The sequence below is a fragment of the Protobothrops mucrosquamatus genome, unplaced genomic scaffold, assembly GCF_001527695.2.
Source record: "Protobothrops mucrosquamatus isolate PMUCROS unplaced genomic scaffold, P.Mucros_1.0 scaffold260, whole genome shotgun sequence".
NCBI classification, from domain to species: Eukaryota; Metazoa; Chordata; class Lepidosauria; order Squamata; family Viperidae; genus Protobothrops; species Protobothrops mucrosquamatus.
This window is the reverse complement of record NW_015386607.1, coordinates 585,122-600,066: the sequence shown is the minus strand read 5'-3', so window position 1 is coordinate 600,066 and position 14,945 is coordinate 585,122. Positions and strand designations below refer to the sequence as shown.

At 37.2% G+C, this 14,945-nt stretch overlaps 1 protein-coding gene across 1 annotated transcript in view; it reads right to left on the bottom strand.

Annotated features, from left to right (window-relative positions):
* ZC2HC1A (zinc finger C2HC-type containing 1A) overlaps positions 1–14,945 on the bottom strand; it is a 31,215-nt gene that overhangs the window by 5,086 nt on the left and 11,184 nt on the right. The window contains exons 2-7 of the mRNA XM_015814526.2: positions 14,322–14,398; positions 11,846–11,962; positions 10,580–10,721; positions 9,427–9,454; positions 2,027–2,147; positions 745–820 (exon numbers count right to left, since the gene is read on the bottom strand). Of these exons, the coding sequence (XP_015670012.2) occupies positions 745–820; positions 2,027–2,147; positions 9,427–9,454; positions 10,580–10,721; positions 11,846–11,962; positions 14,322–14,398 (561 nt within the window). The remainder of the gene's footprint in view (positions 1–744; positions 821–2,026; positions 2,148–9,426; positions 9,455–10,579; positions 10,722–11,845; positions 11,963–14,321; positions 14,399–14,945) is intronic.

The following is a 14,945-nucleotide window of genomic DNA, read 5'->3' as shown; positions in this document are numbered from 1 at the left end:
TAATTGTAATTTAATCAAAAGTATTTCCTCTCAATCTATGGATGTTTTAATGCTCTTTTTCTTTCACATGAAGAATTACAATTTAGCAGTAGTCTTTAGATGGATTTGGATTTCAGACCACCACAGGATCTGTCCCCCCACTGTGAACTTACTTTATTCAGAAATAAAGAGCAATATTAAGTCATAAGTCTTATTTTAAAATATTTTAAATGGCATTGAAAAATAAGACTCTTGTCTTACTCTTTTATACAAGATTAGAAATGAGATTTCAATGCTATCAATTTTCTTCTATAGTTTTAACAAGCCAGGAGAAGCAGTGAGAGAATGATAGGCAGATAATCAAGACATTAATATAGCAGTGACTATTCAACTCACTTGTTAATTCATCTCCTAGGAATCTTATGAAGCAAGACACTGAAAACAGCACAATTGCTTTCAAAATTATTCATGTATTTTTAAAAATACATCTTGAAATTGTCATTTTTATTGTTAAGGTGTGGTTGCAGAGAAGAACTTATGTTTATTATGGCATATAATTACCTCAAACGTATGATCAGAACTTCATTCACATTCTGCATATTATAGGTTCATCTGGATCAGCACTATCTATCCTAACTTCTAGCAGCTTAGGCTAAATCTGTCTTAAGATTTAAATTTCCTTTGCTTAGTGAGTTACAAGTGAATGCCTAATTATAAAATTCCAGACAAAGAAAACACACACACATATGCACACATGTCTATTACTTGGTTGTGGTAAGCGTGATAAGGCTGGTGATGTTATCCCTGCAGAAGGTATCTTCTTAACTGTTGGTGTCTTGTACTGAAATAACAAATATGATATCCATTAAGCTAGTAATTTAACAGGTTAAATAACCTTCCACAATCATGCTGATTTAGTGTTACTTTTCTAGTTCCTCATATTTAAGGCAGACTGCCTATCTTTTTTATATATTACAATTAAAGCATGTTACTTTGTTTTTAATAAGCATGATCACTTCCAACAAAGAGGAAGAAGGTACTGCAATATAACAAGAATAAACCAGTATGAGCGGTGCATTATTTGCTGCTAAAACATATAAATAAAACCACAGAATAATGATCATAGTGTCCAGGAGTTATGTTCAACACATCTAGAGAACCATAGACTCTAATGGTTGTTCTACACTGTAGCAGTAGTTCTCCAAGATCTCAAAAAAGAGGAATCTCCTTCCTTCCTTCCTTTCCTCCCTCCCTCCTTCCCTCCCTTCCTCTCTCCCTCCCTCCTTCCCAATTAACAGAATGACAAATATGTAAAGCATGAGCTCTAACACTGAACAATGGGCTTTCACACCGAATATACATTAATTCTATGTAATAGAATTAAGTGTAAAGTAAAATTGATATTGGACTACATATTGAATGTATGGTTTGGACTGGCTAACCTTTGTTTATTACTATCCCCCTTTGAAGGATGGAAATGACTCTAAACTTACTGCAAGTATAAGTATTGATGAAATTGAAAATCTGTCCTGATTAAATTATGGAGTCTTCTACTGTAAGGATGCTGTGACAGCCATGAACTTGGATAACAATAAATGGGGATTTATATAAATTCATGGAAAATAAGACTTATAGGTAAATTATTTATGTGACTAAATACTCTGACATAATCTACATAATAAAGAGGACACTAAAAAGACTCCACAGCAAACAGGGTAACTTTGGAAAATGATTTGAGACAAAGTGATTACACTTTAAAATTTGTTTGCCTTTTTATTTCCTCAATGAAACAGCTAATCTGTAATGTTCAACTTGTCACAAAGGCTTACAAAAAGCAATGTGTATGGGTTCTGTATTAATTAATTAGTCCTGGTTTCTTAGCTCCCTCCCAGATTTTGTCATATTGTTGTTGTTTCTTAAATATTCAAAAGAAATAGAACTTTCAAGTTTTGACTTAATTTTAAAACAAGTCTGTTTTTAAAGCATGCTAAATTTAGGAAAGCAGTAAAATGAAAAGAATGAAATGATGGCTAGTAAATTTATTTACCTGTGTTCTAGCTGGAAGCTTCCCTTTTACTTCACTAACCACTTTCCCTTTATTGGCAATACGTGCTGCCTGTTCTTTGCAGAAATTGATATGTCGATCAGCTGCATTTTGATTAAATCGTCTCACCGTCATACCCGTGACTTATATTAGATATAAGTTGTCTTTAAACACGTTATGTCTATATATTGTTTACCCATAAGTAATAAAGTGAGAGAGTTAAGGTTGTGTTAAAACGAGAGTACTATTTGAATCTTAATTACGGGAGTACAGTATTGTAAATACTGTCGATAAAGGTGGTTTATATACAAACACACACACACACAGTGTGTGTGTGTGTGTGTGTGTGTGTGTGTGTGTGTGTGTGTGTGTGTACTCTAGAATGTATATAAATTATCAAGTTACTGGAGCATTCCATAATTTTCTCTTAACCACCTAGGTTAAAAAAAAATGTTTTCACTATAATTTTGTCTACCTTCACAATTTCCAGATCTAGGAGTCTTATTTCAAAATGCTGAGACTAAGCAGGGAACCAATCAGTTCTCTTCCATCTAAACAACAGAACTCTTTAAAAGAACAGATTCTAACTATATCCCACCGAGATATCCCTTCACCTCTATTCCATGTGTGCTAACAACATAATTTTTACAGCAGCTTTAGTTTCATACAATATAGGACTCCCATGTATGTATGGGACGAGGGAAAAGGTATTGGCTGATGGCTGGCTTTAGCTCAATGGTACAGTTAGTTGCCTGAATTCCTTTCCTAGGACAATTAGATTGAACAAGGCCTTATTTGTGATCACACATGGGGAAGTGTGGTAAAGTAAGTTAAATCGTTCCTATTAACTGTTGGTTCCTTTCCAATTCCAGGTCTAAAAAGTTTTAGTGCAAAACCTCTGAAAAATAATCAGTGACAAATAATCAAGGCAGCAGTGACTCAGGACACTTTCTGCTGATGTAAATGTGCATTTCCAATATAATAATTTAGAAATGATTCAGTAATGGAGCTTTGTGTGAAGATAAAAAAAGAATCATGGTATCAGATATATTATATATAATTAAAGTTTTGTATATAAATAAGACAGATATACGGAACAGACATCATGGCTAGAATTTAATTCCCTCCCCCCCCCAATTATCTAGTATTCCTTAAGACTTACTCTCTGAATAAAAAAAAAATCAGATACAGAGTATTTCGGATATAAAGATACCTGTCCTAAACAAGCACGGTGATCAAGTATGGTGAGAGCTATGTAATTATTCAAAAATAATACTGCATGAACATATGCTAAAATGTATACATATCTCAAATTCAAGTTATATACCAGGATCATAAGAAGGTGGTGGTGGTGGTGGCAATTTTCCACCTTCTTTAAGAACCTGATCTACTCCTTTGGCCGCTCTTATAGCTGCTATGAGCTCCTCGTGCTTTCGTCTCCAGTTTGATGGTTTCTTTGGAGGTTCTGGCTAAGGAGACAACACAGACAGCAGACATAGTTTTGCAATGTAAATCGTATGATTTTTCTTGTACTCAGTACAGTATGCAATAATCTAAACAACACCAGCTAAATAAAAATAATGTATTATTTTTAAGCAGGCTATTTGCAAAACTACACTTAGTCTTTGAGAAAAGTACTGTGACAGTAGTTATGAAAGAAAAGTAGGCAAATAAAAAGTAAATTTAATATTCCATGCAAGCTGAACTCCAGGTAAGAACAATGTGTGCTTATAATCACTTCCTTTTCTTAATCACTTCCTATTCTTCTGAATGCTTGTTGTATTTTCCCTGTTGTCGTTAAGAGAGGCTATTTTCTTGTTTTCAATAGTTCAATATTGAATAATGCAATACTGCATTAAACTTAAAAGTAATTACTGTTATATAACTGCTGATATAGGAATACACAACTATATTAAATTAAAGCATTAGATCTGCCCAACACCAACAAAATATATCTAGTACAGAGTGTAGAATTATGTGTTTTCTATCTTTCTCTTACAGAGAAAGTTGAGTTTCTGAGAGGCAGCATTATTCAACAGAACACAATTATATTATCTGCTTTTTTCCAGTTATCTTTAAAAAAACCTTATCACAGAAAATCAAATGCCAAAGTCTTACATTGTTCATAGCGTCATATTACCCTGCTTTAATTTTCATTATTGGCTGCATTTCTTCAGGACTATCAGCTCATATAATAGCTTCTATAGTATGGAAAATAGTAGAGACTCTTTCTAGTCAAGCTTTTTTCTCTTGTTAAGTCAATGAATACATCATGTGTTTTCAATTTTCTTGCAAGTACTTTATAAATTTGCTTCTAGACTGTAGCCCTGGTATTCCTAATAATATACATTCTCAAACCAGTACAATATGAAGTCTGAAATCAGCATTTTGATTTGATGATAAAGATAATGCCAAGACAAAAGAAGTATTATACAAGCAGTATGCTTAAAACAATTAACAGTTCTTTAATCAAAGAAAAAATAAATGAGTACACTACTTTGATAAGTTCCTAAACACTCATAACATATTTGCAACCAATATTACATGCATTTTTTAAAAAATAATAACTACATTTCAGTATTTATGTACTTACCCGTGGTTTCATAGGTTTTACTGTGGAAATATCAGTTCCCTCTGCTCTCTGTCTGCTAGAGTCAAATGCTTTTCTTCTTTTAGTACCAGATTTTTGGCAAATAGGAGCATGCTTTTTCTGTGAAATGAAAGTTTTAAAAAGTTGAATATTTATATTTGTATTTTTAAAATTCATTATTAGCTCCCTGTCATGAAAGAGAAGCAAAGACCACAAGAGCTAAAGCTTACAGGGAGTCCTTCACCTACATCCATAATTGGACCAGAAGTTTGGTTGATAAGCAATGTGGTCATTAAGCAAATCATCATATGATCAGACCTGATTCTATTACCGGTTTTACCATGACCGATAAGCAAATCACCATAGTTGTTAAGTAGATCCAGCTTTCCTGCATTCACTTTGCTTGTCAGAAACCAGCTTGAAAGGTCCTAAGCCACAATCATATGATTGCAGGACGCTGCAACTGTCATAAACATGAGCTAGTTGTCAACTGCCCAAATCATAATCATATGACAGCAAGGATAGTGTGATGATTCTAATTTTAAGGACAGGTCATAACTTTTTTTAGCACCATTGTAACTCCAAACTATGATTAAACACATGGTCCTAAGTCGAGGACTACTTGTATATTTATTATATTAATTTACTTTATATGAGGTTCTCTCTACCCCATAAGGTACCCCCAAGGTAATGCGCCTCTGACGGAGCCTCAAGCCAGTTAGCGTAGCCAGGTTTTCAGGCTCTTCTGGAAGAGTAGGAGTGTGGGGCAGATCTCACCTCCGGTGAGAGAATATTCTAGAACAGTGGTTCTCAACCTTCCTAATGCCGCGACCCTTTAATACAGTTCCTCATGTTGTGGTGACCCCCAACCATAAAATTATTTTCGTTGCTACTTCATAACTATAATTTTGCTACTGTTATGAATCGAAAATGTAAATATCTGATATGCAGGATGTATTTTCATTGTTACAAATTATACTGTTATAATTTCAGTATAATAGTTATACTGAAGGTCTGTGTTTACAGTAGCTGAAGCAGATTGGATTAAAACAGAATGGCTGCATTTGTGCAACTTATGAAGCTAGATTACTTTAAACTTGATGTCAGTGTTGCTTTTTTGTGTGTGCAGTCTTAGTGAATTATGGAAATATAGCCCCTTTATTCTTCTAGTATTATATGATTCAGAAAATGGGTCATTTCAGCTAGTCCAGCTAGTCCAGGGGTAGGCAACCTTGGCTCTTTTATGATTCGTGGACTTCAACTCCGAGAATTCCTGAGCTAGTCAGTGGTTCCTCTTCTTTTCTTCCCCCAACTCCCCACTCCAGCTCAGTCAGCAGCTCAGTTCTGGGGCTGTGCCTGCCAGAATCTTAGGAGAGATTTTTGGAAGGAGGTCTTGTCCACTGAGGCAGAGGCAGCAGAAGGGAAATCTATTCCTTCCTCCCACCCACTGCTGGTTCCACTGAGCAATAATCAACTGCTTTTGGTGCAGCAGCCAGGGCAGGAAGAATGGGGGGCATTACTGCAGCAACTGCAAGAAAAGGCCCTTTGGAGCTTCATGATTCCACACTAGGAGCAGATTCATTTTGCCCCTCCCCCTTCCTGGCTTTCCAGAGGCACACTAGGAAACAGAGAAAAGGCAGGCAAGAGGCGAAAGGGAAACATATGCTGCAGACCAAAACATCCACTCAAAGCAGCGTTCATCTCCAAAGCCCCCCCCCCCTTTGATCTCTTCCCTTTTCACTGCCTGGACCAGTTTTCCTTCTCCCTCCTGTAATGAAATGGCGCTCCCTTCCCCTGCATCCCACAAGTAGGAAGCCATCAAGGGGGGGGGAGGAGGGATTGAGCAGCAGGAATCAAAAAATACATGCTGTCTTACGGAGGGCTGCAGGGATCACAGAGGAGGAGAGGACAAGGGGGGGGGAAATCAGCTGCCGTGGGAAGAGAGGAAAAAGCTCTGAGTGAGCAAAGTTGTCTTTAGCCATCAAGGAAAAGCGGAGGGCACCAACCGCACCGCAGGGCAAGAAGTAAAGGATGGAAGAGAGGAGGGGGATCAGAGTTGGGGGGTTTGCGCGCACAGGGCGGTAGGGGGATAGGAGGAAGCCGGGCTTCGATAACTGGCCGCTTGCGGAAATCACAATCCCCCTGAGGGAGCGATGCTTCCCTGAGCCAGAATGAAACCGAACGTCCTTCAGAGAACTCTGGGCCTGCCTGAATGAAGATCAACGGCTTTCCCTTCCGCTTGGCTTTGCTAGGCCCGCACGGAATCCGGGGCTCTCTGACAGGGCAGGACTCAGCAGGGGTAAGTGGGGGAACAGCGGGCAGGAGAATCGGTGGCAGGAGGGGAAGGGCTGTTCTGCAGGACTGTCTCTCACCTCTTCAGGTGAAGACTACTGGAGCTGCGGCTGCTTTGGCTGCCCACCAGGCGGGCTCCTATCATTTCTCATCTTGATTTAAATAAATTCATTATGTTCATATACTCATACTTACTAATGCAGCTGGAAAAAAAGTCCTTCCACAAATCCGACATGGTAATAATTCTTCAGGCTGTTGTGCATTTCCAGAATCTGAAAAAGAAAGATACATACAATTGTTGGGGCAATAAGAATCCTACTTAATATTTCTTAGCCAACAACAGTATATTAGCCTACTTAATATGGGCTTTGAACTTGTAGATTTAATTCAGAAAATGGTCTTTAAAAATGGAAATACTCTGCATTTCTCACTTGGAAGCATAATACATTTCCTTTTCCAAGCTTTATCTATAGTACTGATAAATTTATAGTCCTTGGGGAGGTTCCCTGAATGTAGGAAGTAGATAAATAATAAAAAAATACTAGACTAGTGTATAAATAATTTGAAGGACTTGTATAATAAAATTAAGGAATTCAAAAATACAAGAATCTGGAAAGAGATACTCTTCTATTGTATCGTATTCTGCTTGCCAACTTTCCATTAAAAAAAGAACAATGCCATGTGTTTTCTTTTTCTAAAAATTTAGTGATAATTCAATTATGGAGTAGATAGTACTCCATATAATTTTTTTTATCTAAAACAAAGCATAGCACAGCATTTAGAAAGTTTTGGTAATTTTAAATAAACTCAGCAAGAAAATAAATTATTCTGGAAGCACAAACGACTGAAGTCTTTTTGGTCATACTGCAAACAGATATAATAAATGTATTAATATTCATACATTAAATAATCAACTAAACAAAGGATGAGAAAGTAACTCATGGTACTCCATTCACATATAATTTTTTGGATTCTATATTGGGATTACTGGAAAATCCATAAAAGGAAAAGAGAAAAGAAAAGAAAAACCATCATTTCCAAGCAATATGTTAATAATATCAATATCCAAACCTTCCTGTGGGAGATTTAAAATGACTGTTTCATTATCAAATGAAATCTTCTATTAAGCTTATTTGACTAGAAAACAAAGCTTCCAAGGCAATACAAAGAAGCTGTGAGTCACAGCCGATTTCCAGAGAAATCTGTTATTTCCCCAGAAAAAATGTGGAACTGGGCAGATATTACTCAGTTCTGCCAGGGTGTACTACATTCCTAAAAAAAAATAAAATTAATAAATAGCTCATACAGTTATTGCTCATATTCAGGGGATCTTTAGTATATGCTTTTATCTTAGATTTTGAAAATAACATTAAGGAAATAATTGTGTATAAATTTATGTTTTACAATGTTAATCACTTATGCAAATAAAAATCACTATTCTTTTAAGAAACTAATTGATACTAATGATTTTCAACCAACCTAGGGGCATCTATTATGTTCTTTTGGCATAATGGTAACAGATAGTACTACAGAATATTCAACAATTTCCATGTGATTGAACAACAACAGTACTGTATTTGCTTTCAACAATCTCCTATCTCTGACCTACTGCTGTTGACATATTTCCAACTGACTGCAGTTTTATTTGCCAAAAACAAGTAATCTATTAGGAAACTAAATATTTCCTTTGTTTTTCAATGATGTAATACAAAGAATGAAATCATTAATGGTCTTATAAGCACAATCTTTCCATATATAGTGATATATGTGCATAAATATAAAAGACCCAATTACATCATCTGCATGTAACCACACACATTTTTAAAATGCTATTAGAAATGAAGCTGGAACATTTGCAGTTAGATTTTCAGCCATAGATTTCTGCATGTACATAAAGAAAAGGAAGCAGGCAAATATTTATATTCATAATTCACAACGTAACATGTCTGCCAGCACTTTGAAGTAGTTCAAGGCAGAGATAATAGGAATTATCTTTTGAGATCACATGATTCTTGGCTTATAAAATCTAAGAATATCCTCCCTCACCCTCAGAAAAAATGGAAGCGGAAAAAAGAATACCCAACATATTTTTAAAGAATCTTAGGTAATGTTTTAAATGAACCTCAAATTAGAATATATATCCTTAGATTAGAACAAACCTAAGCTCTTTAATTTGACACCTGTTATTACAGAATAGTTCGGTTTTATGAGTTGAACTAGAAAATAAAGCAGTAACTCAGCTAGAAATCAATTAGATACAATACACCTTTGACTGAAAGGAAAAATGGTGTTTCAGTAGACAAGTAGATTTTATTTTATTTAATTTATTTTATTTATTTATTTATTTAATTTAATTTATATGCCGCCCTTCTCCCGACAGGGACTCAGGGCGGCGCACAACATATTTAAAACCAGAACATATATACAATCCCCCCCTTAAAACCGAATTAAACCGAATTTTAATGTTGCGTCTTCCGAATATTTAAAACCCAATGTAAAATCCACCCTAGGTCAGGTCCGCTTNTGGCAGTATGGGCACTGAATATAATCTATATTCAACAGAAATTTGTGCAATACAGATATATAACAAATGGGTATTCATTATTTCACTCTCTCAATTCCAACACAATTTTGCTCTCATGATAAACTTAGAATTAATGCCCTCATGTCATAACATTTATGACAGCTATTTCCACCAAATATATGTTTGTGTGTGTGTGTGTACTCTAGAATGTATATAAATTATCAAGTTACTGGAGCATTCCATAATTTTCTCTTAACCACCTAGGTTAAAAAAAAATGTTTTCACTATAATTTTGTCTACTTTCACAATTTCCAGATCTAGGAGTCTTATTTCAAAATGCTGAGACTAAGCAGGGAATCAATCAGTTCTCTTCCATCTAAACAACAGAACTCTTTAAAAGAACAGATTCTAACTATATCCCACCGAGATATCCCTTCACCTCTATTCCATGTGTGCTAACAACATAATTTTTACAGCAGCTTTAGTTTCATACAATATAGGACTCCCATGTATGTATGGGACGAGGGAAAAGGTATTGGCTGATGGCTGGCTTTAGCTCAATGGTACAGTTAGTTGCCTGAATTCCTTTCCTAGGACAATTAGATTGAATAAGGCCTTATTTGTGATCACACATGGGGAAGTGTGGTAAAGTAAGTTAAATCGTTCCTATTAACTGTTGGTTCCTTTCCAATTCCAGGTCTAAAAAGTTTTAGTGCAAAACCTCTGAAAAATAATCAGTGACAAATAATCAAGGCAGCAGTGACTCAGGACACTTTCTGCTGATGTAAATGTGCATTTCCAATATAATAATTTAGAAATGATTCAGTAATGGAGCTTTGTGTGAAGATAAAAAAAGAATCATGGTATCAGATATATTATATATAATTAAAGTTTTGTATATAAATAAGACAGATATACGGAACAGACATTATGGCTAGAATTTAATTCCCTCCCCCCCCAATTATCTAGTATTCCTTAAGACTTACTCTCTGAATAAAAAAAAATAAGATATAGAGTATTTTGGATATAAAGATACCTGTCCTAAACAAGCACGGTGATCAAGTATGATGAGAGCTATGTAATTATTCAAAAATAATACTGCATGAACATATGCTAAAATGTATACATATCTCAAATTCAAGTTATATACCAGGATCATAAGAAGGTGGTGGTGGTGGTGGCAATTTTCCACCTTCTTTAAGAACCTGATCTACTCCTTTGGCCGCTCTTATAGCTGCTATGAGCTCCTCGTGCTTTCGTCTCCAGTTTGATGGTTTCTTTGGAGGTTCTGGCTAAAGAGACAACACAGACAGCAGACATAGTTTTGCAATGTAAACCGTGATTTTTCTTGTACTCAGTACAGTATGCAATAATCTAAACAACACCAGCTAAATAAAAATAATGTATTATTTTTAAGCAGGCTATTTGCAAAACTACACTTAGTCTTTGAGAAAAGTACTGTGACAGTAGTTATGAAAGAAAAGTAGACAAATAAAAAGTAAATTTAATATTCCATGCAAGCTGAACTCCAGGTAAGAACAATGTCTGCTTATAATCACTCCCTTTTCTTAATCACTTCCTATTCTTCTGAATGCTTGTTGTATTTTCCCTGTTGTCGTTAAGAGAGGCTATTTTCTTGTTTTCAATAGTTCAATATTGAATAATGCAATACTGCATTTAACTTAAAAGTAATTACTGTTATATAACTGCTGATATAGGAATACACAACTATATTAAATTAAAGCATTAGATCTGCCCAACACCAACAAAATATATCTAGTACAGAGTGTAGAATTATGTGTTTTCTATCTTTCTCTTACAGAGAAAGTTGAGTTTCTGAGAGGCAGCATTATTCAACAGAACACAATTATATTATCTGCTTTTTTCCAGTTATCTTTAAAAAAACCTTATCACAGAAAATCAAATGCCAAAGTCTTACATTGTTCATAGTGTCATATTACCCTGCTCTAATTTTCATTATTGGCTGCAATTCTTCAGGACTATCAGCTCATATAATAGCTTCTATAGTATGGAAAATAGTAGAGACTCTTTCTAGTCAAGCTTGTTTTCTCTTGTTAAGTCAATGAATACATCATGTGTTTTCAATTTTCTTGCAAGTACTTTATAAATTTGCTTCTAGCCTATAGCCCTGGTATTCCTAATAATATACATTCTCAAACCAGTACAATATGAAGTCTGAAATCAGCATTTTGATTTGATGATAAAGATAATGCCAAGACAAAAGAAGTATTATACAAGCAGTATGCTTAAAACAATTAACAGTTCTTTAATCAAAGAAAAAATAAATGAGTACACTACTTTGAATAAGTTCCTAAACACTCATAACATATTTGCAACCAATATTACATGCATTTTTAAAAAAATAATAACTACATTTCATTATTTATGTACTTACCCGTGGTTTCATAGGTTTTACTGTGGAAATATCAGTTCCCTCTGCTCTCTGTCTGCTAGAGTCAAATGCTTTTCTTCTTTTAGTACCAGATTTTTGGCAAATGGGAGCATGCTTTTTCTGTGAAATGAAAGTTTTAAAAAGTTGAATATTTATATTTGTATTTTTAAAATTCATTATTAGCTCCCTGTCATGAAAGAGAAGCAAAGACCCCAGGAGATAAAGCTTACAGGGAGTCCTTAACCTACATCCATAATTGGACCAGAATTTTGGTTGATAAGCAATGTGGTCATTAAGCAAATCATCATATGATCAGACCTGATTCTATTACTGGTTTTATCATGACCGATAAGCAAATCACCATAGTTGTTAGGTAGATCCAGCTTTCCTGCATTCACTTTGCTTGTCAGAAACCAGCTGGAAAGGTCCTAAGCCACAATCATATGATTGCAGGACGCTGCAACTGTCATAAACACGAGCTAGTTGTCAACTGCCCAAATCATAATCATATGACAGCAAGGATAGTGTGATGATTCTAATTTTAAGGACAGGTCATAACTTTTTTCAGCACCATTGTAACTCCAAACTATGTTAAACACATGGTGCTAAATCAAGGACTACTTGTATATTTATTATATTAATTTACTTTATATGAGGTTCTCTCTACCCCATAAGGTACCCCCAAGGTAATGCGCCTCTGACGGAGCCTCAAGCCAGTTGGCGTAGCCAGGTTTTCAGGCTCTTCTGGAAGAGTAGGAGTGTGGGGCAGATCTCACCTCTGGTGAGAGAATATTCTAGAACAGTGGTTCTCAACCTTCCTAATGCCGCGACCTTCCTTTAATACAGTTCCTCATGTTGTGGTGACCCCCAACCATAAAATTATTTTCGTTGCTACTTCATAACTGTAATTTTGCTACTGTTATGAATCGTAATGTAAATATCTGATATGCAGGATGTATTTTCATTGTTACAAATTATACTGTTATAATTTCAGTATAATAGTTTTACTGAAGGTCTGTGTTTACAGTAGCTGAAGCAGATTGGATTAAAACAGAATGGCTGCATTTGTGCAACTTATGAAGCTTGATTACTTTAAACTTGATGTCAGTGTTGCTTTTTTTGTGTGCAGTCTTAGTGAATTATGGAAATATAGCCCCTTTATTCTTCTAGTATTATATGATTCAGAAAATGGGTCATTTCAGCTAGTCCAGCTAGTCCAGGGGTAGGCAACCTTGGCTCTTTTATGACTCGTGGACTTCAACTCCGAGAATTCCTGAGCTAGTCAGTGGTTCCTCTTCTTTTCTTCCCCCAACTCCCCACTCCAGCTCAGTCAGCAGCTCAGTTCTGGGGCTGTGCCTGCCAGAATCTTAGGAGAGATTTTTGGAAGGAGGTCTTGTCCACTGAGGCAGAGGCAGCAGAAGGGATATCCATTCCTTCCTCCCACCCACTGCTGGTTCCACCGAGCAATAATCAACTGCTTTTGGTGCAGTAGCCAGGGCAGGAAGAATGGGGGGCATTACTGCAGCAACTGCAAGAAAAGGCCCCTTGGAGCTTCATGATTCCACACTAGGAGCAGATTCATTTTGCCCCCCCCCTTCCTGGCTTTCCAGAGGCACACTAGGAAACAGAGAGAAGGCAGGCAAGAGGCGAAAGGGAAACATATGCTGCAGACCAAAACATCTACTCAAAGCAGCGTTCATCTCCAAAGCCCCCCCCCTTTGATCTCTTCCCTTTTCATTGCCTGGACCAGTTTTCCTTCTCCCTCCTGTAATGAAATGGTGCTCCCTTCCCCTGCATCCCACAAGTAGGAAGCCATCAAGGGGGGGGGAGGAGGAGGGATTGAGCAGCAGGAATCAAAAAATACATGCTGTCTTACGGAGGGCTGCAGGGATCACAGAGGAGGAGAGGACAAGGGGGGGGGAAATCAGCTGCCGTGGGAAGAGAGGAAAAAGCTCTGAGTGAGCAAAGTTGTCTTTAGCCATCGAGGAAAAGCGGAGGGCACCAACCGCACCGCAGGGCAAGAAGTAAAGGATGGAAGAGAGGAGGGGGATCAGAGTTGGGGGGGATGCGCGCACAGGGCGGTAGGGGAATAGGAGGAACCCGGGCTTCAATAACTGGCCGCTTGCCGGAAATCACGATCCCCCTGAGGGAGCGATGCTTCCCTGAGCCAGAATGAAACCGAACGTCCTTCAGAAAACTCTGGGCCTGCCTGAATGAAGATCAACGGCTTTCCCTTCCACTTGGCTCTGCTAGGCCCGCACGGAATCCGGGGCTCTCTGACAGGGCAGGACTCAGCAGGGGTAGGTGGGGGAACAGCGGGCAGGAGAATCGGTGGCAGGAGGAGAAGGGCTGTTCTGCGGGACTGCCTCTCATCTCTTCAGGTGAAGACTACTGGAGCTGTGACTGCCCACCAGGCGGGCTCCTATCATTTCTCATCTTGATTTAAATAAATTCATTATGTTCATATACTCATACTTACTAATGCAGCTGGAAAAAAAGTCCTTCCACAAATCCGACATGGTAATAATTCTTCAGGCTGTTGTGCATTTCCAGAATCTGAAAAAGAAAGATACATACAATTGTTGGGGCAATAAGAATTTGTAGTTTTTGGGGATTAGTGTTTTATCTGGTTGTTAGCCGCCCTGAGTCCGTAAGGAGAAGGGCGGGATATAAATTAAATAAATAAATAAATAAATACTTAATATTTCTTAGCCAACAATAATATATTAGCCTACTTAATATGGGCTTTGAACTTGTAGATTTAATTCAGAAAATGGTCTTTAAAAATGGAAATACTCTGCATTTCTCACTTGGAAGCATAATACATTTCCTTTTCCAAGCTTTATCTATAGTACTGATAAATGTATAGTCCTTGGGAAGGTTCCCTGAACGTAGGAAGTAGATCATCGGACCTGGTTACCTCCGAGACCGCCTTCTGCCTCAGATTTCCTCCCATAGACCGGTACGCTCCCACAGAGTGGGTCTCCTCAGGGTGCCGTCGGCCAAACAGTGTCGGCTGGCGACCCCCAGGGGGAGGGCCTTCTCTGTGGGTGCCCCCACCCTCTGGAACGAACTACCCCCCGAGATCCGGATGATTCCGGAT